The sequence below is a fragment of the Pocillopora verrucosa genome, chromosome 7, assembly GCF_036669915.1.
Source record: "Pocillopora verrucosa isolate sample1 chromosome 7, ASM3666991v2, whole genome shotgun sequence".
Lineage (NCBI taxonomy): Eukaryota > Metazoa > Cnidaria > Anthozoa > Scleractinia > Pocilloporidae > Pocillopora > Pocillopora verrucosa.
The window spans coordinates 16,549,394-16,571,015 of record NC_089318.1 but is presented as its reverse complement, the minus strand read 5'-3'; the positions used below and the strand labels follow the sequence as shown (position 1 = coordinate 16,571,015).

At 39.0% G+C, this 21,622-nt stretch overlaps 1 protein-coding gene across 1 annotated transcript in view; it reads right to left on the bottom strand.

Moving 5' to 3' along the window:
• LOC131769874 (uncharacterized skeletal organic matrix protein 5-like) overlaps positions 1-21,207 on the bottom strand; it is a 30,353-nt gene extending 9,146 nt beyond the window's left edge. Inside the window, exons 1-4 of the mRNA XM_066169834.1 lie at positions 21,036-21,207; positions 20,721-20,835; positions 19,825-19,858; positions 19,432-19,558 (exon numbers count right to left, since the gene is read on the bottom strand). Coding sequence (XP_066025931.1) covers positions 19,432-19,558; positions 19,825-19,858; positions 20,721-20,835; positions 21,036-21,206 — 447 coding nt within the window. The 5' untranslated portion in view covers position 21,207. The remainder of the gene's footprint in view (positions 1-19,431; positions 19,559-19,824; positions 19,859-20,720; positions 20,836-21,035) is intronic.
• Positions 21,208-21,622: the final 415 nt, after the last annotated feature.

Sequence of the window (21,622 nt, the reverse complement as noted above, 5' to 3'; positions counted from 1 at the left end):
ATTTTGTGTTCAGCCTAGATTAAAAGTTGCATATTTACGATCATGGCCGCGGTAAAGACAAAATAAGTGTCAAACTGAACAAAATAATTTTCAATGTAAAAAACCGTTAAATTGGAAAACTTAAGTAACTTGTCAGTCTCAAATAGGATCCAACTAAATATGCGAACCAAACAAATTCCTCAACACGAGCATTGCAAAAATGCGAGCACGACAATTTATGCCATTTTTGATGATCGGCGCTTTTAAAAATGGGCCTTTGAGCGCCGGAGCCGATTTTCGCTCTGAGAAGAAAAAAACTGCAGTAATTCGAAAAGAACAAGATGGTTTCTATTACTTTGAGACTAAGAAAAATTCGTTGAAAGAAGTCGATGATTTTAACCGAAATGCCTGAACCCCTTTTTCGAGAGACTACATCTCAACTACGGTTGAGAGAGACTAATTACCCCATCACTAACCCCCGCTTAGCTATCGGTAATAGATAAACTAACCTTGTGAAGACACAAGTGAGACACAGGACATCGTGAGGCACAGGACTAACAGAGTACAGATAAAGATCGAATTCTCCATGGCGCTGAACCCTCTCAAGACCGAATTCCCGAAAAACATAAACTGATGGCAAAATTCGAATAATTATTATTATTATTTAGTTTTTTTAACTTCCTGGCTGCCTTTTGAACGATGAAATCTTATTATTACTGGTAGTTAAGGAGGTCACTATCCCTGGTAACCAATCATAGATAGCTATTCTGCACCACTTGACCGACGTGGGCCAATTACCGTTGAGTATTTGTGACACACCCCACACTTGAAATGTAACTCAACATTCACAAGTGTTTACACATGTGAGACATACAGACAGTCACCAATTAGACTAAGGAAATACCACACACTACTTTCTTTCTCTCAGGATGTCATGCGACGTGGTTCCTTATTGTATTTCTCCTGCCCTCCATAACAAAAAAAATTGAATCTCGGAGGTGACTAGGCTACCGTTAGCCAAGTAGGAATGTTACCTCGCGACGACACAAGTGCAGACATCATGAGGCACAAAACTAAAAGAACACAGACAAAGATCAAATTCTTCATGGCGCGGAACCCTCTGGAGACCGACTTCCCGAAAGAGGATAATGAGAATCTTGTCTGAAAGTGGTTCAAAAAACAAACCTAATTTTAGTAGCGTAGTTTGATCGTCCGGGTGAATGTAGTCCTTAAAAGGACTGTTGTCAGTAATGGTGACTGACGTTTCGACAACCTGAGCGAAATTCATAATCAGAGTGTGAAAGGTTGCTATCAGTCGACTTAGTATAGTCGAAATTTTGCATAATATGTTAGCCGGCTGTGCTAGAACTTCGTCAAAACAACAATATATCTTTATATTTCTATACTCGTCTACCTAACTTTTGTTAGCCTGAATAAATATATTACTTTTGTTAGCCTAAATAAAGATGTTATGGGAAAGGAGTTGGAATTTTGTGTTCAGCCTAGATTAAAAGTTGCATATTTACGATCATGGCCGCGGTAAAGACAAAATAAGTGTCAAACTGAACAAAATAATTTTCAATGTAAAAAACCGTTAAATTGGAAAACTTAAGTAACTTGTCAGTCTCAAATAGGATCCAACTAAATATGCGAACCAAACAAATTCCTCAACACGAGCATTGCAAAAATGCGAGCACGACAATTTATGCCATTTTTGATGATCGGCGCTTTTAAAAATGGGCCTTTGAGCGCCGGAGCCGATTTTCGCTCTGAGAAGAAAAAAACTGCAGTAATTCGAAAAGAACAAGATGGTTTCTATTACTTTGAGACTAAGAAAAATTCGTTGAAAGAAGTCGATGATTTTAACCGAAATGCCTGAACCCCTTTTTCGAGAGACTACATCTCAACTACGGTTGAGAGAGACTAATTACCCCATCACTAACCCCCGCTTAGCTATCGGTAATAGATAAACTAACCTTGTGAAGACACAAGTGAGACACAGGACATCGTGAGGCACAGGACTAACAGAGTACAGATAAAGATCGAATTCTCCATGGCGCTGAACCCTCTCAAGACCGAATTCCCGAAAAACATAAACTGATGGCAAAATTCGAATAATTATTATTATTATTTAGTTTTTTTAACTTCCTGGCTGCCTTTTGAACGATGAAATCTTATTATTACTGGTAGTTAAGGAGGTCACTATCCCTGGTAACCAATCATAGATAGCTATTCTGCACCACTTGACCGACGTGGGCCAATTACCGTTGAGTATTTGTGACACACCCCACACTTGAAATGTAACTCAACATTCACAAGTGTTTACACATGTGAGACATACAGACAGTCACGAATTAGACTAAGGAAATGCCACAAACTACTTTCTTTCTCTCAAGATGTCACGCGACGTGGTTCCTTATTGTATTTCTCCTGCCCTCCATAACAAAAAAAAATTGAAACTCGGAGGTAACTAAGCTACCGTTAGCCAAGTAGAAATGTTACAAGTCATTCCGTGCGAAATCAAAGTGAGACCGTCTCAGTGCTGTACGAAAGGACCGAAAGACAACTTATGAAGTAGTAATTAAATGACTTGGTCTGTCAATAATCTCTATTGAAGCATCTTCTTAAAGCAAACTTTATTAAGCTTTTAGTTTGTTGCTCAAGTCCCGAGTGGCGCCTTTCGATCAACAAGCCTTTTGCGGTATTCAAGAAAATAGTACGGTTTCGTAATCCTTTCTGCAATTCATAAAACTAATAAAACTCGATTACCAGATAAACATGTATTTCTCCCAGTTCTTATTCCCATTTGTGCTAACTTTGTGCCCTCGATGAAATGACTTTATCTTAAGGCAACTACATTTGCGCTACGCGCATCTAACCATGTAAACTGTAATTGTTCTAAAATGTCCCGTTCTCCACGTTGCAACCAGTTCCATAACCACCAGTTACAGATCAAGTTTTTTTTCTGTTTCATTTTATTGAATCATAATGTCTAATGACGCTCTAATCCTCATTTCATATTCAGTAAAGGCGGAACGGTTAAGTGAGCAGTAATGGTATGAGAAATTTGGTGCGAAATTAAAGCAACATATTTGTAGACGGCATGGCGAGATGTTGATTTTTTCCAATGTTCAAATACGTAACAGAGTTTGTTAAAAAATGTATATTCTAGTAGTTTTTTTTAGATATCTTACAAGGAGGAACTTATACCTAGACGAAAAAAGAGTTTTATATGTAACAGAAACAATCAAACGTGTGAACTCATAGAATCCTATTATTTTACAGACTTGGACCCGGAATAATGTCATTCTTAACCATGAGTGCATATTCACTTTGGGATAAAGTCTTGGCCACATTCGTTAAAGTGAAGGTAACGACAACAGGATTATAGCCTCACACAAAGCAGTGGGATTTTATACCTACGCTGGCTGTTCTGAAAAATTAATGATGTACTTGTACCTTCCTTGTTTACTGAATGAACAAGGTAACGTCGACCCGCCACTTATGGAGAAAAACGTCTTTTACAGTAAAGTGAACGAAAGTGTGAATGCAGCTACCAGTGGATTTACTGGGTGAAAAAGTTTTTTTTTCCTTTTTGCGTGATTCTAAATTTGGAAAATTTCTATGACGATGAAAGGCAACAGTGTCGAGAATTTGGGTATTATACTTATAAACATATTCTTATGAAGGTGCTACCGGGTGATTTTGAAATAATGATAAATGTTTTCACTCGATCAATCTGAGTTTTTATGAACCTAAACGCAGCATTTTTTTTAATCGCAAAGGAAAACAGTTCAAAGTGGATTAAGTCCTTTTCAAAGTACAAACCATTTAAGTGGAATTTTGAATCCCTCATAAGACCTACTTTACCTATTTCATGTTTAGGAAATTATGGTGGATCGACCAAATGTTCAGAAAACAAGTCAAAGATCAAGATAGTGGTTTTTAATCTGCCAACAAAACCTCAGCCTCCTGTACAAATCGCGTGGCATTGGGTACTAGAAAAACCCAAACGGAACGATTTCCTTCCCTCAAGACTTCAACATGTGAACTTACAAGATAAACATAAAATAATAAAAAGTAGAATAAAATAGAGTTCGCTAGTTGCAAACAAAGTCCTGGAATCTGGCGGGTGGCCTAACACGGGTAGTAATGAACTCTGGTTCAGGGCTCGGTTTCTGACTTTTTGGTCCTGAGTGGACCTCCCCGTCTGATGTAATGACCTGAGTTGGTGTATCCTTCTGCGTAGCTTCTGATACCGCGGGCATCACATGTCCCTCCCCTCCCTCCCAGGAACAACACGATCACCTTCCTCTATGGCTGGGGTAAGGTAGCTATCCCACAGCTGCTCTACATGGCACCTTCAGGTCTATTCATTTACTCTGACCCTGTAAAGAACTGGACCCGTTCGCTCAATGACTGTGCCACGCACGCAGTTTGGTCCTCTGAAGTAGTTGCGGACCCATACATACTGGTCGTTGACGAAAAACTTTAATGTGCTGTTGTTCGACTGGAGCAATTTCTTGTCGACCCCCCTCGTGACATCCGGCTTAATTAGGTCCAGCCTTGTCCTGACATTTCGACCTAGCAATAGCTGTGCAGGGCTGAGAGCAGTTGTTGCGTGTGGAGCTGATCGATATGTTGGCGGGAACCTATCGAGCTTGTGCTGAAAAGCTCTCCCAGACTTGTCAGCCGTTATTCCTTTCTTGAAACTCTGTACCAGTCTTTCCGCCTGATCATTGGTTGAGGAGTGATGAGGCGCGCCAGTGACATGCTTAATCCCATTTGCAAACGAAAACTTCCCAAAAGTTTTCGAAGTAAACTGAGGTCTACTGTCGGACACAATCTGATCAGGAAGTCCCATGCGTGCAAATGTGCAGATGTGAATCACATGAGCGCCCAAAGGTGAGCCTATCCTACCCAGTTCTCAGGATCTTCGCCCAGGTTTTTGATGAATACTTTCAGTTGTTTGTAAAACGCTTTCTCTGTCCACCTACGGATCTCTTTCCAGTAGTCAGCCTACAACAGAGGAGCTATTTTCGGAGAATGGGACTTGTGCAGTTTGTGCAATTGAACCGTTTGCATTCAATTTAATTGAACCAAATGAATTATGCATTTTTCCCTGTTGAACCATTTTAGCTAGTTTGAGCATGTAAACTACTTCAACCAAGTAAGATAGAGTGTGCAATTTGTGCAGTTTAAATGTTTTTGTAAGTTTGAAGATATAACCAGTAGGATCAATTAAGCTAGATTGTGCAGTTTGTGCAGTTGAAGCACTTAAGCTGGTTAGACGATTTGGACTACTTCAACCAAAAAAGATAGGTTGTGCAATTTGTGCAGTTTAACTGTCTACGCTAGTTTGACTATTCAACCAGTTGAGCCAATTAAGCTAGATTGTGCAGTTGAACCGTTTAAGCTAGTTATGGAGCTTGTCCAGTTGAGCAGTTTAAGCTAGTTTAACCATTTGAACTACTTCAACAAATTCAGATAGCTTGTGCAATATTTGAAGTTAAATGTCCTCGCTAGTTTGACTATGTAACCAGTTAAATCATTTGAGGCAAGTTTAACAGTTTCTGCAGGTGAACTGATTAAGCTAGTTATGAGTTTTATACAGTTTAACTGTTTTCGCAAGTTTGACCATTTAACCGGTTGGAACAATTAAGCTAGATTGTGCAATTGGTGCAGTAGATCCTATTCAGCCAGTTATGCATTTTGTCCAGTTGAAGCACTTAAGGTAGTCAGACCAATTTAGATAGATTGTGCAATTTTTGAAGTTAAACCGTCCTCGCCAGTGTAATGCGCTAACGGAGTCATCAGCTGAAGTGTTCTCCATCACAAAGATCTCGGGCCACTTGCTGTGTGCATCAATTACCACCATAACCATCTTTCCCTGAATGGGTTCAGCAAAATATGAGAGAAGTCTCTACCAGGGTATTGCAGGGTACTCCCAACGCTGTAGGGTTGAGTGGGTTGGATTATTTGCTGTCTCCTGACATCCTCCACAGTTATAGATTGCCCCTTTATGTCCTTGTCAAGGTTTGGCCACCAAACGTATCCTCGGAATATGACTTTCATCTTGACCATAGCGACGAGACCCTCATGAAGTGTTTCCAAAACTCTCTCTTTCAGTTTGGCTGAGGACACCACCCTACCAACCCACATTACAGCTCCCTGATGAGTCCTTGGTTCACTTTTGCAGTAGGGATGAGCTCGAGGTGAGCTTCTGCTTCCCGCCATCCAGACTGTACAACCTCTAGAACACGAGAAAGTATTGGGTCTCTATGGGTCTGCTTTCTCGTCTCTTGTTCTGTGACAGGTAAGGCCTCGATCACAGATATATGAATCATTTCCACTTCATCTGGCTTGCCATCCGGTCCCATGCTTGTGGAAGACGAGAGAGACCGTCACAGTTGGCCTGCTGTGTTGTACCTCGGAACTCAATGCGGTATGAAAAGGCACCTAGAAAAGGGCACCAACGTTGTATTCTTGTTACTGCCGTAACTGACACCGCCCTCTCCGGATCCATTTGTACTTCAAGGGCTGTTGGTCAGTCACCAAGGTAAAATTACGCCCTTCCAGGTAGGTTTGGAACTTCTTCACCCCCCAGTCTAGGGATAGGGATTCCTTTTCGATTTGTGAGTATTTCTCCTCTATTTCAGACAGAGATCGGGTTGCATAAAGAATGGTCCGTTCTTTTCCCTGTAATGTACGGTGTGATAAGACAGCTCCGAGATCATACGAGGAGCTGCCTCTGGCTATAACTAAAGGCATCTCGGGGTCATAAATTATCAGAACCTTGTCTTGTAACAACATTTCTTCCACGACCCGGAAACAGGTGTCTTACTTGGTTCCGCATGACCACCTCACGTTGTTCTGTTATAACCGATGGCGCGGCGCCAGATGGGTACCAAATTAGGTAGGAATTTCGCATAATACTGGACCATGCCAAGGATGGCGGGCAGCTATATGACATCCTGAGGTTTTTAGCATTTCGGTGGTGGCTTTTAATTTCTTGGGAGATTAGTGTAGTCCTTCTAGATCTGTGGAGATGACACGTCCTAAATACTCAACAGAGCTTCTAAGAAAGTTACACCTCTCCTGGTTGGCCCTCAAATCATACTCTTCAAGCCTCTTCAACACTGCGGCAAGCCGCTCAAGGTATTCTTCCATGATTCTGCTCGCTTCAATAATGTCGTCCAAGTAGCAAGAAACCCGTAAAGTGCCTTGTAGGACCTGGCTCATGGCCCTTAGCCAGATGGTTGGTGCTTAAGCCACACCATACGGTAAACGTTGGTACTGGTACAAACCATGGGTCATGTTAATGGTAAGGGAAGGCCTAGATCGTTCCTCAACCTCCAATTGTTGGTAAGCGTGACGGAGGTCAAGGACACTGAATAATGTACCCCAACTTAGGCTAGCATAAATATCATCAGCGCGGGGAACAAGGAACTCATCGATTTCCAACTGAGGCTTAATCGTCACCATGAAATCACCACATACCCTTACAATACCATCCTTGCTCACAGGAGTCACGATTGGGGCTGCCCACTCACTGGTTGCTACCTTCTCAATAACTCCTTCAGCCTCCAGCCCTCTCAAAGCGTCATTCACTGCTGGTTTAAAGCTTTCCAGTATCGAGGCTGAGCATCTTTTTTGTAGCTGTATCAGTGCTTGATTCTTCATCTTGCCCAGACCTTCAGAGAAAACATTAGAGTGTTTGATCAACACAACTTCCAGGGTAGGAATGGTGTCTGATGTTTCCAACTAAATTGGGGGCCAATCCAGCTGAATAGACTCTAACCATTTTCGGCCAAAGAGAGTGGGTCCCTCATTCTTCATTACATAAATTGGAAGTTCTTTAGAGTGTCCTATGTTTTGAACAGTTACATTGCAAAACCCCTTAGGTTTCACAGAATCGCCTGTGTAGGTACGCAACTCCATGGGGTGTCCTTCAAGGGAACATGAAGAAGTACTTCTGATACACTCCTTCGCTCCTAACTAACACAGCAGGACCTGTATCCAGCTCCATAATCACAAGTCGACCTTCAAGGTGGATCTTCAGAGAAATAGGATTCCTATTTTTACTGCCAAAGACATGATAAAGGTTCCTATATTCTCTATCACTTTCTTTGGTTCAAAAAAGTTCCAATTTCAAAAATGTAATTGGTCGCCAAATTAGAAAGAGAAATAGCAGATTAGAATCATCTTTAAGTACATTATTATTAATTCGAGGCGGGAGGAACTTGGTAAATCTTTTTCCCTATCCTCTGGAAATCAGACATAGAAACAAGTAAATGAAACAAAATTCTTAGGTGTTTATATTGATGAGCATTTAACTTGGAAACCCCACATTAGCTTCATAGCTAAACAAATCTTTTAGTGAGCTGGCATAATATTTAGAGCTAGATTCTATTTATTATCTAAGACTAAGCTTATACGATACGTTAATTACCCATATATCACTCACTGTAATTCAACTTAGTCGTCCACATATGTGACCAACTTAAACATGATATTTTTTAGTTACAAAAATGTGCAGTGCGAGCTATTACCAACTCAGACTAACGAGAATACACTTCCCCCATATTTGCTAAATTAGGCATCTTAGATAATTTCCAAGTCAACGCATTGCAAACAGCTGAATTTTATTTTATTATCATAATCAACTATTGCCCCCGATTTTCTCAGCTTGTTCCCTGCAAATAGGCAAGTACACAGTAATGATACGAGCTAATAGATCATAATGATGATGACGATGATGATGAAAGTTGTCAGCTCCATTTATTTGTGATAGCTGTGAAATTCTCCTTGATGGCGATTTTTGCGCTGGTTTCACTTTGGTGAGCTTCGTGATTGGTTCAGATGCTCACTAAGCGAAACGGACCAAGGCAATGATGACTTGGTCCCTCGTATTTTCGCTTAACGCTTCAAGTGCACACGATAAGACTGCTATTTATGCAGGCTATCGCTTTCACGTCCTTAAAGAAGTTGGCTTGGAATTCTCAGTAGTTTCTAATAAGGCATTCAACGACTTTGTTATCGACTTACTATATATCTATATCTCGATATACATAATTATTATAAACGAAAGTCTAATTACTACTGTCTAAACAGACAGAAACAGTACAAAAAAAATTTAATATTGAAAATATAACTATCGTACAAAATACGGCAGGAAAAATGTCACTCAATATCCTGGTTTACATGTACAGTTGTACGATCCCTTAGTATTGTTGCACACAGGATTAGCACTGCAGTTTGTCTTTCCTGAAGTCGATATTTGAAAAGACTCTCCTTTAATTAGAACGTCGTCACTGCAATTAGTTTTAAAACTAATACAGATTTAACATTAGACTCTGAAACTGGGCCCTGTTTTACCTTGGCAAGTCCGTCCATCTTCAGTAAATCCTGGTTTGCATTTGCAGTGATAAGATCCCCTGGTATAGTTGCACGTAGCATCAGCACTACAGTTTGAAGTTTCGTCAGCACATTCGTTTACATCTGTAAAACTCAAGGTAAGCAATTCAATGGGGAAAACTCCTGAGCGCATTACTAATTTTATTACGTTTTAGAGTTAATATTTCTTTCTTTAGTTTCCATTCCCTAGTTCTTCAATTAGAACTGATTAGGGCTTTGGTCACGTTCGCTTTCACAAGTCCATCCATCTCCAGAATATCCGAGTTTACACGTGCAGTTTTAGGAACCCTTAGTATTGTTGCACACAGCATCTGCACTGCAATTGGATGTTCCCTCGATACAATCGTTTTATAGCTGCACGATTCAACCTCACTGCTGTAGATTATAATAAAGTTAAGTGCTTAGTTCCTACTTGGTTGACTTATATGATGCATCTGACTCTTACAGGCTGCATCAGCACTGCTGTTTTGTCTTCCTTCGGCTAATTTCCGTTAGCCCTACTATTCGCACTATTTTCCAAATATACATACCCACCCAAAGCTGTTTTTTGCTTTGTTTGTTTGTTTGTCTGTTTGTTTGTTTGTCTGTTTTTAAGAGATAATGTAACCATTACGCTTATGGCAAATATATTCTGATATTAGGTCATAAACTGAGATGTCTTTCAAAATAAAAGCTAACTTTTTCGTTTGTCTCACGGTGTAGTCACGTGTGATGTAGATTGCGATCTGGAAACGCTACGTGGACGATACCTTTACCATCCTGGATCGCGAAAACGTGGGTGACTTCTTACACATCTAAATAACTAGCAGCCTTCCATCCGCTTCACCATGGAGGCAGAGAATGATAACAAACTCGCCTTCCTAGGCTCTGAAGTTTTAAGAGAATCTGACAGCCGCCTCGCCATCAGTGAATACAGGAAACCCACACACACCGACCGATACTTAGCGTCACCCTCAATGAGTAAAACGCGGTATTGTTAAGTGCCTTTACGAGCGAGCCAAACGTCTCGTAACAAAACCCTCTGTCATCTCTAAGGAGAAAAGACATCTGCATCTGTTCTGGTTCCTAATGGTTATCCTTTTTCTTTCTTGCAGAAATTTACCAAGACCGGAAAACCAAACAACAGTGCCGAATACAAAAGAGTTCCAAGCTACTGCAGAGTAGCTTGGAACTCTTTTGTATTCGTATTTTTTTGTAACTCTTTTGTAGTTTTACCTCTGTCCGAACAGCTTCGCCGTTCCCTACAACAACAACTCGTACGCGCTGTTTTCAAGTCAGAAACTACGCTGAGATCTCAGCTAGTACGACCAAAAGAAGCTGTCGACCCGGCTTAACAAGATGGCGTAGTTTACAGGATTCTCTGTGAATGCGGCAAGGTGTACATCCGAGACACTAGAAGACCCATCCAAGACATAATTAAGGCGCACGATCGAGACGTCCAACCCGCCCATACCGAGACCTCCGCCGTTTCAGAGCATGCCCACAACACCGGACACAAGCCACTCTGGAACTAAGTGAAGTTTATTGACTGTGACCCTTATTACTACACGCACAGGGTCAAAGAGGCAATTCATATAAGACTTCACCCCGCCTACATCAACAGGGATAGTGGAATAGAAATTCCAGAAGCGTGGATGCCCACGATCGAAAAACACAACAACAGGAAAGCCGTGCGATACCGGGGAGCAAATCACGGAGTGAAACAGCAAGGATCGAAATACACCAATCAGAGCTATTGAAAAAAAAACTAATCACAGCGGATAATGCTTTATGATGAAGACTAGCAGTATATATGCAGCATGCAGTCGAAACGTTGCGATCTACATCTCACAGGACTACAACGTGAGACAAACGAAAAACTTAGCGTTTATAGTTATTCGCCACGACGAATAATCACAGCCTTTTTTACGAGATATCAGTTTACTACAAAAGAGAATTTAATTTTCAATTGACCAATTGAAGCCAGTTTATTAGTAGTTTATTTGTTTATGTTTTTTGTCGGATATCACCCAGTTTAAGCCGAGGGTATTCGGTCACATGATGCGTTTAAACCAATAGCGTGCGAGGAAAAATATTTTCTGGGTCATGATTCATCATCATCATTCAATAATTGCATATTATTACACAAAGAATCAGCACTTTAGTTGGGTAATACCTTAACACATTTACAGACATCTGAAAATAATATTTACTGTCTATTTGTGTAAAACATTCTCAGCCCAAAAAAATGCAACTAACACTAACAATGTCCACGAATATACTCTCAAATATACTCTCGAATATACTCTCAAATAAGGAATCAAACAAAAAAGACTACCAATCAATTATCAGACCTCTTCTTAATGCAATCTTAGGCAACTAGCTGCCATGATTGAGTCACAAAGCCCCTAGAACAGCTCGGATTCTTGACTTTCTATGAGAATGAGAAGTGGTAGTGCTCGTGTTTGCCAGTCTTGGTCATAAAGTTTACCTTCGTCATAGGTTTGACTTCTGAATGCAGTAGTACGCAAACAGCGATATCCTTTGTCGGTAAAACCGCTTTGGCAAGTAGAAGTGTTATCGCAAGGGTTATCAACACAAGCTCTCTGAAGCCATCTCAAATTGGTGTCTTGAAATATTGATAACAAAGTTTAGCTGATCAGTTACAGTGTATCTTAAAAATCAAGTCTGTAATTTCAAATTTAGAACAATGAAAAAAAATGAATTAGAAAACGAGGGGTCAACAATAACGACAATGCTAGTGATATACCAATGATATAGATAATGTCAGTGATGGTAGAATTAAAGCAATCATTTCAGTGCTTGTGATCGTGTAAGTAAGTTTTTTTTCTTTTTTTACCGAGACTGAGTATTTACTGATGAAGTTACACTCAACTCAGCTGCATAATAAAAAATAACTTTCTTCTTCCTCCAGATCGTGTTCGTGTCCTTCGTGAGTAACATTATTTGATTCACATTTGTACCCTCCATGTCCAATCATCAGCTTATCAAGATTAGCCGACACAGTCAGGTTCCACGCGACAAATATTCTCACAAAAATTCATTGTCATGACTTCTGCGATGCGGATCACGTGGTTCATAGGACGTTTGCCGTCAAATGCTTTCTCAGGCGTAAACTCCAAATAATGGCTTTGGTATGAATCAGATAGATCAAAACACCATAAAACGAAACAATATGTCCAAGAATAATACGATTGATTATCCCTACAACAATAAAAATCGTCATAATAATAAAAAGAATGTTAATAATAACACTATTTATGATAATTAATTTTAATGATAAGGTTTAGGAATTTATCCGTCTGGATATTGAAGTAAGGGCATACTGAATATTCAAGTATCCTAACAGTGTATCGGTGTTTACCACAGTCCATATGTTTTTCTAACGATGAGTATTGTTGAAAGGACCTGACACATCCCTCTTCTGGACAGAAAAAACAGATCTCTAACCTTTTCCGAACCAGTCGCTTTGACTTTCACAAAATTTTCTCGCCAGGAACTTCATTGCCCAGTCCATCATCATTAACACTGTCCGTGCATCAAGATTTTTGACAATTTAATCTCTAAAGGCATTCTGACTTGAGATTTCATACTCCATCTCGTTTCGTTCTTCTGCGCTACAGTTAACACTGCCAATAACTGACCTAACTTCACGAAATAATTTTGGGAGAAGTTCGCATCTATCGCATTTTGAGTCGTGTTCATGATTACAGACTGTGGTGTAATCGTTATCTTGAGGATAACTGAGGGCATATGTCCGACAATGATCAGCGACTGTCGAATCTTTAGATACGTGAACCTTAAAACACAAATAACTATTTAGTATATACCAATAAATGAGTGTATATAAGAATAAGAATAATAATGGCATAAGAAAAACGTATACACAGGTAACTTTGGCTCTTATATCAAATGTTCATAGATTCTAAAATAACACGACCCTATATAAAAAGTCATTCTTCGCATTACCTATCACAGTTTTTTCGGATACCAATTGAAGCACCATAGTTAGTGCCAAGAAACTCAGTGTTTCTTTTTTCGTTCCTTAGGAGAAAGGCATTACGAATATACTGAATATTTCTACCTTTCCAGAATCTTACTCTGTTAAATCCGATATGGTTTATTATCCTTTCAAGGAGCACTAACGTGGAAGCAAAACCAAGAAAGTTCAAACATCCTAGAGAGAACAGTCTTACCTTATAGTCAACTTTTATGTAGCGTTTCGCTAGATGAATTTTCTCTTTCTGAACCTTGGCCCACGTGACTTCGAACAGCAGTGGGAACCTTTATTTCCGTATTTGAGGACAGTTTCAGAGTTTTCTCGCTAAAAGGCAAGGCATGAATTATGTGGGTACTGGTGATGTACGACAGAAAATGATCAAGTTTCTCTAGTGCAATGTACATTCTTGTGCCTTTAACATATTTTACTTTCGCGCCTTTGCCGTGGAGTAATAAATGATGTCTAGATATGTTAATTTGATACCTGGAAAAATTAGGTATCCATCTCTGCAAATCTTTGAAATTCAATTTCTCTGTCATAATGGACAAAATTTGCCCCCGAGAGCTCAAATGGTCTGCGTTGTTATAACATTCAGCCAAACATTTCATCAGAGAGGAGTCAATAGCACTACCCTCAAGCTCTAATTTAACCAGTGAAGACAATACAGTTTCAGTTTCCCCAGTAACAATATCATCCAAGCATGCATTAACAACCTGTCGTACCTTTCTAGTATAAAGCCTTTTTGTCCGCTCGGAAGCTTCTTCCCATGGTGTTTCTAAGGAATGGCGAATTGGACTTATATCTTTTGAAATCAGGAATTTGTTCAACTTCTCCCTTGACGTTACAGTTTTTTCTCCGGCGAAAGATGGTTCATAGAGATTACCGTCTGATATGAGATATTTCATCTTCCTCTTCTTCATCCAACTCCTCCCCTTCATCCTTCTCTTTCTAAACCACAAAAACCAAATGAAAGAGAAGAGAATAAGGGGAAAAATAAAATGAAGGAGAAAATTACAGTAAGGGAAAAGGCGGAGGGGGGGAAAGAGATTACAAATAGATTTAAATCTATGACAATTTATTGAGAGGTCAACTACAGAAACCAATCATTCATTCCAGTCTCATCACGGTTACCTTTCCTTTTGAGCTTTATTTCAGCGAGAGTGTAGATTAAAACATGTCAAAATCCCATAAACATAAAACTGTCTTTTGCATTACAGAAGCCGATAGCAGAACTTTTTTAGCAGTGCTAATTTCCTGTAACTTACCCCAGCGAAAATCCGCGTTAACCAGCCAAATATTCTACGTATTTTGAGACAAAAAATATGGTGTGAGTAGTCACCAGTCTCCTCTAACTTTATAGAGACAAACAAATTGAATAGGGAGAACCTGCATGGTGTGTGTTGCCTGATACTTAACAGAATGACAGAAGGCAAGCTGACCGTATACATAAATATCGTTATGTGGATTAAAGCTTACCAGATTCAATATTTTCATCTGCATAATACACTGGTGTCAATGGAACGAGGAGTCGCACTTACTGTGGCTGTCGACTCTTTGTCTTTTGGCAGCCTGAGAGTTTTTCGACAAGATGCGCAAATACCTAAGAAAATTAAAGTCAGTTTTCTCTTTTTAGGAAACGAAGAGAAGCCAGTGGGGTGAAGCCAAGTTTACAAAGAGCAAACTTGCCTGAGCCTATTTGAAGAAACACTCAAGTTTTCTTTAGAGTTATATGTGAATCAATTTTCCCGATTCCTCGGTTGCATTTCGGCCACTTTTTGCCTCTTCTGTCATGATTGAATAATGCCTATGGCACTTTATACCTCGCAGTAGACCCCCGCCTTCAGCCCAAACCAAACCTTTCGCGATATAATGGACAGATGGTCATAAAATTTGTTTGCAGGTTTTGTAAATACTGCTGCTCGGCTGAGGATAAGGTCAACTTCGTTCTCTGCACCGGAAAATCCTAGGCTTGCTGTATGGTTGGAAATTGGCTTTGAACAGGTCATTAAGGGATAATTTGTGCTTCTTTTGTCCTGTATCTAGTGTCAAATCCACACATTCCTGTTACGATAGACTTAAAAGAACAGGACACCTCCATATTCACTCATTAACACGCGTTGCAACTCGCTGTGTTTACGAACGTTTATCTAAAACTGTTAGAAAGTGACGACTCTACTTCTAGACTACAGACAAATTGTCTCAGTTCGCTAAAAACAAACAAAAACTGACACCTGTTTTTAAATTAATACTGACATTCTTAATTAAATTCATTCGAATAAAAATGATAGGGATGACTTTTTTTTTATCATTTTACAAGGTTTCTCCAGGGAAACACCGCAAAACATTTTTTTGTTTCCTTAGATAATGATTTTTTTACAGCGCTCACATTTGTCACTCTTTTGCTTTAATTTTTTTCCTAAACAAGGTTCTGTTTGTCTTCCCTTTTTATTAAGTTGATACCTAATGAAAAACCGCTAAGATCCCCAAGTCATTTGTTTCATGTTTCAATTCTGGTGGTAGATGGTAGATTTCACTCGAAGCGGTATTTCACAACACACACCTGATAACATATGTTTTTGACTTGAGGTCTGTTGGTTCCGCTTTGGTTTACTGTTCAATTCAAAACTAATGTTTCGGCAAAGAAGACTTAACGACCGGCACTCTAAGACCATTTTTGAGGAAAATGGAGGAAGTGAATACGCACAACAAAAGCCATAAACGTCCGAAGTATGCAAAACAAACAATACCACCGCTATGTAGTGAGAAATGATTTTGCACGATTAGTTCAGCAACCAAACGAGACCCTCAGGAATACAGTTTCCTTCATCATTGATTTGAAGATGAAAAGGTAAGATTCTATACGTTAATGTATAGACTTAATGTTTTCTGGTTAACTTTTTAGGTGCTTCTGTCAAATGTAATGTGCGTTGCAGTGTCATGTCGCGCGCGGAACAAGTTGAAACGACTGCGCAATTTATCCAACTTTAAAAATCGATTCTTTTGCTCTGAATCATTTCCCCAAAAAATCCTTCAGGGCTCTAAAAGAACAACTCTTTCACTTTTAAACACTAGGTTTTGAACTAATTGCAGTACCACAAGCTTAAATAATAGGTTAATGTTAGATAAGTTTTCTTCTCGATTAAAATAAGTCAATCAAATTAAATTAGATTGTAAAAGTAAATAGTCGATAATTGCTAAAACGGTATTTTTTGACATCTTTCTACAATATGTGGTTGATTTTATTGCCCTTGAGTACTTTATTTTGTAACGCGGGGCGTCGTGCATCGCCCTAAATTTCGTATTAAAAAAAGCGGCGTTTTCACAAAATTTAGTGATTATCGATGTCCTCGAAAACCAATCGATATTTAGCAAAATGAACTATGCAGTGTTTTGTTTTACATTAAGGTCTACCTAACAGGAGATTATGGGCCAAATTGATATTTGAGCTGTTGCCACGAAATTTTAAAAATGTTTGATTTTTGGTAACATTTGCTCCTAATTTCCAAAGAAAATGAAGTTAACAATCCCAAAACAATGAGTAGAAAGTTTTTTCATTCCAAACGCAACTTCACACGCTTGGTGAGCATGATGACTACACCAGGAGTAGTTTAAACATTTGTATTACTCAGTGGTAATAACTTTTTTCATCAACGAGTCAAAAGTTCAATTATCTCTCAAAACCGAACAACTGACTCACGAGTTAGTGAGAAAGTGACACGAATTACCATTTCACCGTTGTTTTTTCTTTTCTTTTTTTTATTACTATTAATATATATATGTTTTGTTTTTTTTTTTTATCAGCTTCCATCCCCCCACCCCTATAGCTCTTAAGGTAATTAGTCATATGACAGTTAACATGGATCTTCTGGGTAAGCTTCGCATCTTGTGACCTGAAGTAAAACTTTTTTCTCCGTCTCTCTCCCTCTCTCTCTCTCCCTTTCTCAGTGTTACCGGCTAGCAATATTGAAACCCAGTGTTACTAGGTTGCAATAGAGTGTGAGAGCCGGACGAAAAAATATTTGGCGAACAGACCGAGAAATTCATCAGAGTTAGACTCGGGGACGAGAGCTACGACTTGGAAGAGAAGGGGTGCAGGAGAGAATCTGAATTTGAATTCAATTAACAATTGGTCCATACGTTAGCGTACGTTCATCGAGATATGAAGCACGCGGGAAGTTTGGAGAGCACGAAAGATGCCTAAGAGTTGCTCGAGGCTACGCTTTGAGCAACTCTTACTCATCTTTCGTGCTCTCTAAACTTCCCGCGTGCTTCATATCCCTATGAACGCACGGTGACGTATGAACCAATTGTTAATTTTAATTCTGATCTAAAAATACCTACGGAGGATCATGGTCAAGAGAAACGAAAATCTTAAATTCATACTCCTGAGCGAGACGACGTGGATGCCATTTGATGGTTAATCCATTTCGTCACATTATTAAATAAAACTAATAAACAAGCATGCAAAGCAAAACAAAATAAACAAATAAACAAAATGATAAAAAGTTATAATGATGTTAAAGAAGGAGAGAGATACCACATAAAATCAGTTCGAATGAAAGAAATATTCAAATCAGAATTTCAGGCTTTTCAGCATCTGAAACCAGGATTGTGTGTTATCCATTTTCTGTATTAAAAAATAAAAATAAAAAAAAACTGTTTAGTCCATAGAAACTATTGCTAGAACAGATGAAAGGAATATTGCCAATGATGCCAATTAACTTGGGAGCCACAGTTTACTCTTTTTTCATCATTTTATTAGCGCCTTTGATAAAGTACATAAAGTTAAAGACTAGCTTTATACATTATACCAACTTTTCCCAACGATATCAGCAATGAAGCCCTTCTGAAACAAATTTGATATTGAATTCACTAAAAAGGAATTATTGTGCTCGTTAGCAGTGATGCTGATTCTTGCTTTAAATTGAGTGGCATTGCCGCCCACATAATTAAACCCTTCCTTAATGTTTTTAATAAGGTTTGCGCAAATGAAACTGAATTAATTTTAAGTATTACGCTTAATATTTTGGTTTTTGCCTGTATAGTCTTAACGTAAGCTATATCTACACTTTGAAGGTGCGCATAGGGCGTGGTTTTAAAGGCTGTTCATAGCTTTCCTTGTCACTGCACCAAGATGTACCCCATGGCTTCAATGTGTTTGTCTCCATTATCTCCTTCGTGCTTTGCTTGGTTTCCACACGTGTTGAAGTTATTAGGATACCCTCCGGTACCAAACCCAATTCTAGAGTCACAGCTCTTGCAATGGTTTTCTTGGTTGGCAATGATACCAATTCTTGCCTTGGAGGCCCATTTATTAACCATAGCATTGAACCCTTCCAAGTTGCAGTGGGGCTGTAAGGAAGCTTCTGAGCCAATGAGGGTCCTCCATGTGTCACGACCGAGTGATATCTGGCGGTATTGACCGTCAGCGATCAGCGAGTAAAGTGAGCTGGCGCGCTTATTAAAGACAATGAACTTGAGCTGAAAGCCAATCCCCATACCGAGACAGACCTTCGAAAAAGAAATGTTCCAGTAGGATGGAAGCTTGGTCTCTTGTGAGTCAAACCCATTCATACCCCCTTTAAGATTGTAATCAGCTTTGTCTCTCCAGAATGACGAATTAAAGTGAAAGGTTCGCTGTAAATATATATAAGTGAAAAGTATAAGTATTAAACAATAACAACGTGGAAAAAAAACACGTAAGTGGTGGTAGACCAATCGCCATCAAATTTTAAATATCAAAAACTTTTTGAATATCAAATTCCTGATAGTTGTTAAAAATGCCAATAGAAAAAGATTCCGTAATATTTACGACACTCGCATACGCTGTACTCAACTAAGTTGCTCGTGGGGAGACAAATGAATCGTGCGGGCAGAAATTCGATTTCAAAATTTTCAAATTTTCAGAGGAAAACTGATTTCAATGTTAAATCACGGATCATTAATAATTCCAAACAAACACTGTTATACAAAATGGAAATGACATTTTTCTAGTACCAAACAATCTTTTAAACGTTAACGTGAAAAAGCCACACCTTATTGCCATTAATCTTCATGATCGGTGTCCATCCTCCATCTCCGCATCCAAAGTCTCCCATGTGACAGAAAACAGAAATTGGTTTTGAGTCTAAGTGCAGGATAACCTCGCCACTCTTTTTCGATCTACTAAATAAAGAATCTTCTTAAATGGAGAGATTGAGTTGAAACTTGATGAGGGCCATGGCTTCCATATATTTAGTAAATGACACAAAGTACTTTTCGATGAGGCGGAAGTTTTCAAGATGGAAGCTAGAGTGCAAGTTGATATCAATGTTGCTATGCTTAGCGCAATATCATTTTCAGAATTATCGTTATTAGTAGTACGCTTATTTTCATATTCTCTCATCAAATTCCGCGCCGGCTTTGTTCTTAGGGAATAATTGACTTACACATTCTTGTCGAAAATTTCCTTACACGTCGAAGCTGAAAAAAAGAAAATGGATATCAACAGCAATAAACCCTTTAAGAAAGAAAGATGGGATGGAGTTTTGAAACGCTCTCAAAGAGAAAATTTACATGTGGAATAGGAATACATAACGTTCTTGGTCACTCGTGTAAGCAGCATCCCAAACCCCTCGCGGCCTCGCCGTTTTTACCCAAGCCGCTTGACGCTTCAAATATACACCATAATACTGCTATCTACGCAAGCAAGCGTCTTCACGTCCATCAAGTAGTTAACTTGTTTTTAGTTTGAATTCTCAGTAGTTTTTAACAAGGCTATTATCAAAGTTTCTATCGATTTACTATATCTCTATATCTCGATATACACAGTTATTATAGACGAACGTCTTATTACAGTAGTCCAAACAGAAAGAAACAGTACAAAAACTAGCTTAAAAAAAACAGCAGGAGAAATGTTACCCGAACGGCAGATATTTCCATCCCCATAGTATCCCTGTTTGCATGTGCAATTGTACGATCCCTTAGTATTGTTACACACAGCATCAGCACTGCAGTTCGTTTTTCCTATAGCACACTCGTCGATATCTGAAAAGACTCTCCTTTAATTAGAACGTCAACGCTGCAATTAATTTTAAAACTACTGCAGATTTAAAACTAAAGTGTAAACAAAAAATGCAGACCCAACTTGGATCTGATGTCTTGAGATTCTTGCAATTTTCCTGTAGTTCTCTTGGCCAGCAGCTCTCTAGCGAAGGGTCTGCATGGTTATTGTGTGAGTTTATAAAAAAAAACCGAACCTTAACTTCTACAGGTCCCTTTAAAAGTTGTGTATAAAACTGTAGTGAACACGAGCTTACGACCGGTTTGACATGACAGGGGTTACCTTTCTTACACCTTGGACCTTTGAATCCAGTGGTACACAAACAGCGATATCCTTGGTCAGTAAAACCGCTTTGACAAGTAGAATTGTTATCGCAAGGGTTATCAACACAAGCGCTCTGAAGGGGAAATAATATCATACATTGAAATATTAATAAAATGGGAAACGAGCAGCATTTAAACGAACAATATTGATAATGCTAAAGATAGAAATATTGACAGTGATATTAGAATTCAAGCAACAACTGCAACGATTACGACCGGAAACTAGTTTTTTCTTTCACCTGAAATTAGTATTTGCTAATGATGCAACACCTACCTCAGCTGCATGATAAAAATAATCGTCTTTCTTCTCCAGGTCATGTTCGTGTCTTTCGTGAGTAACATTATTCAGTTCACATTTGTAGCGTCCATGACTACTCACTCGTTTATGAACATTAATGCTGACACAGTCAGGTTCCATATAACACATGTTGTCACAAAAACTCATTGTCAGAACTTCAACGATGCGAATGACGTGGTTTATGAGACGTTTCCCGTCAAATGCTTTTTCAGGGGTGAACTCCAACACGCGGCATTGGTCTGCGTCACAAAAGCCTTTAAGATTGATAAAAAAAAAACACGAAAGAAGGCAAACACTAGTAAAAGAGATGGCCATAAGGGACGTCAAAATGATGATAACAATTGAGGATTTACCGATAGTTTCTCCGTTGGAATGTATTCATTTAAATTCATCCATCCATTTGCTTCCCTTTTTTATCATCTATTTTAGTTTCTAGATGAATACCTTTCTAGATAAATTACAAACAATTATCCGTACTGACATCCGCAGGAAACTTACAGATGGCAATTAATTTCCACAAAAAATGCACATATTTAAGTAAATAGATTTTCCATTCGAAAATT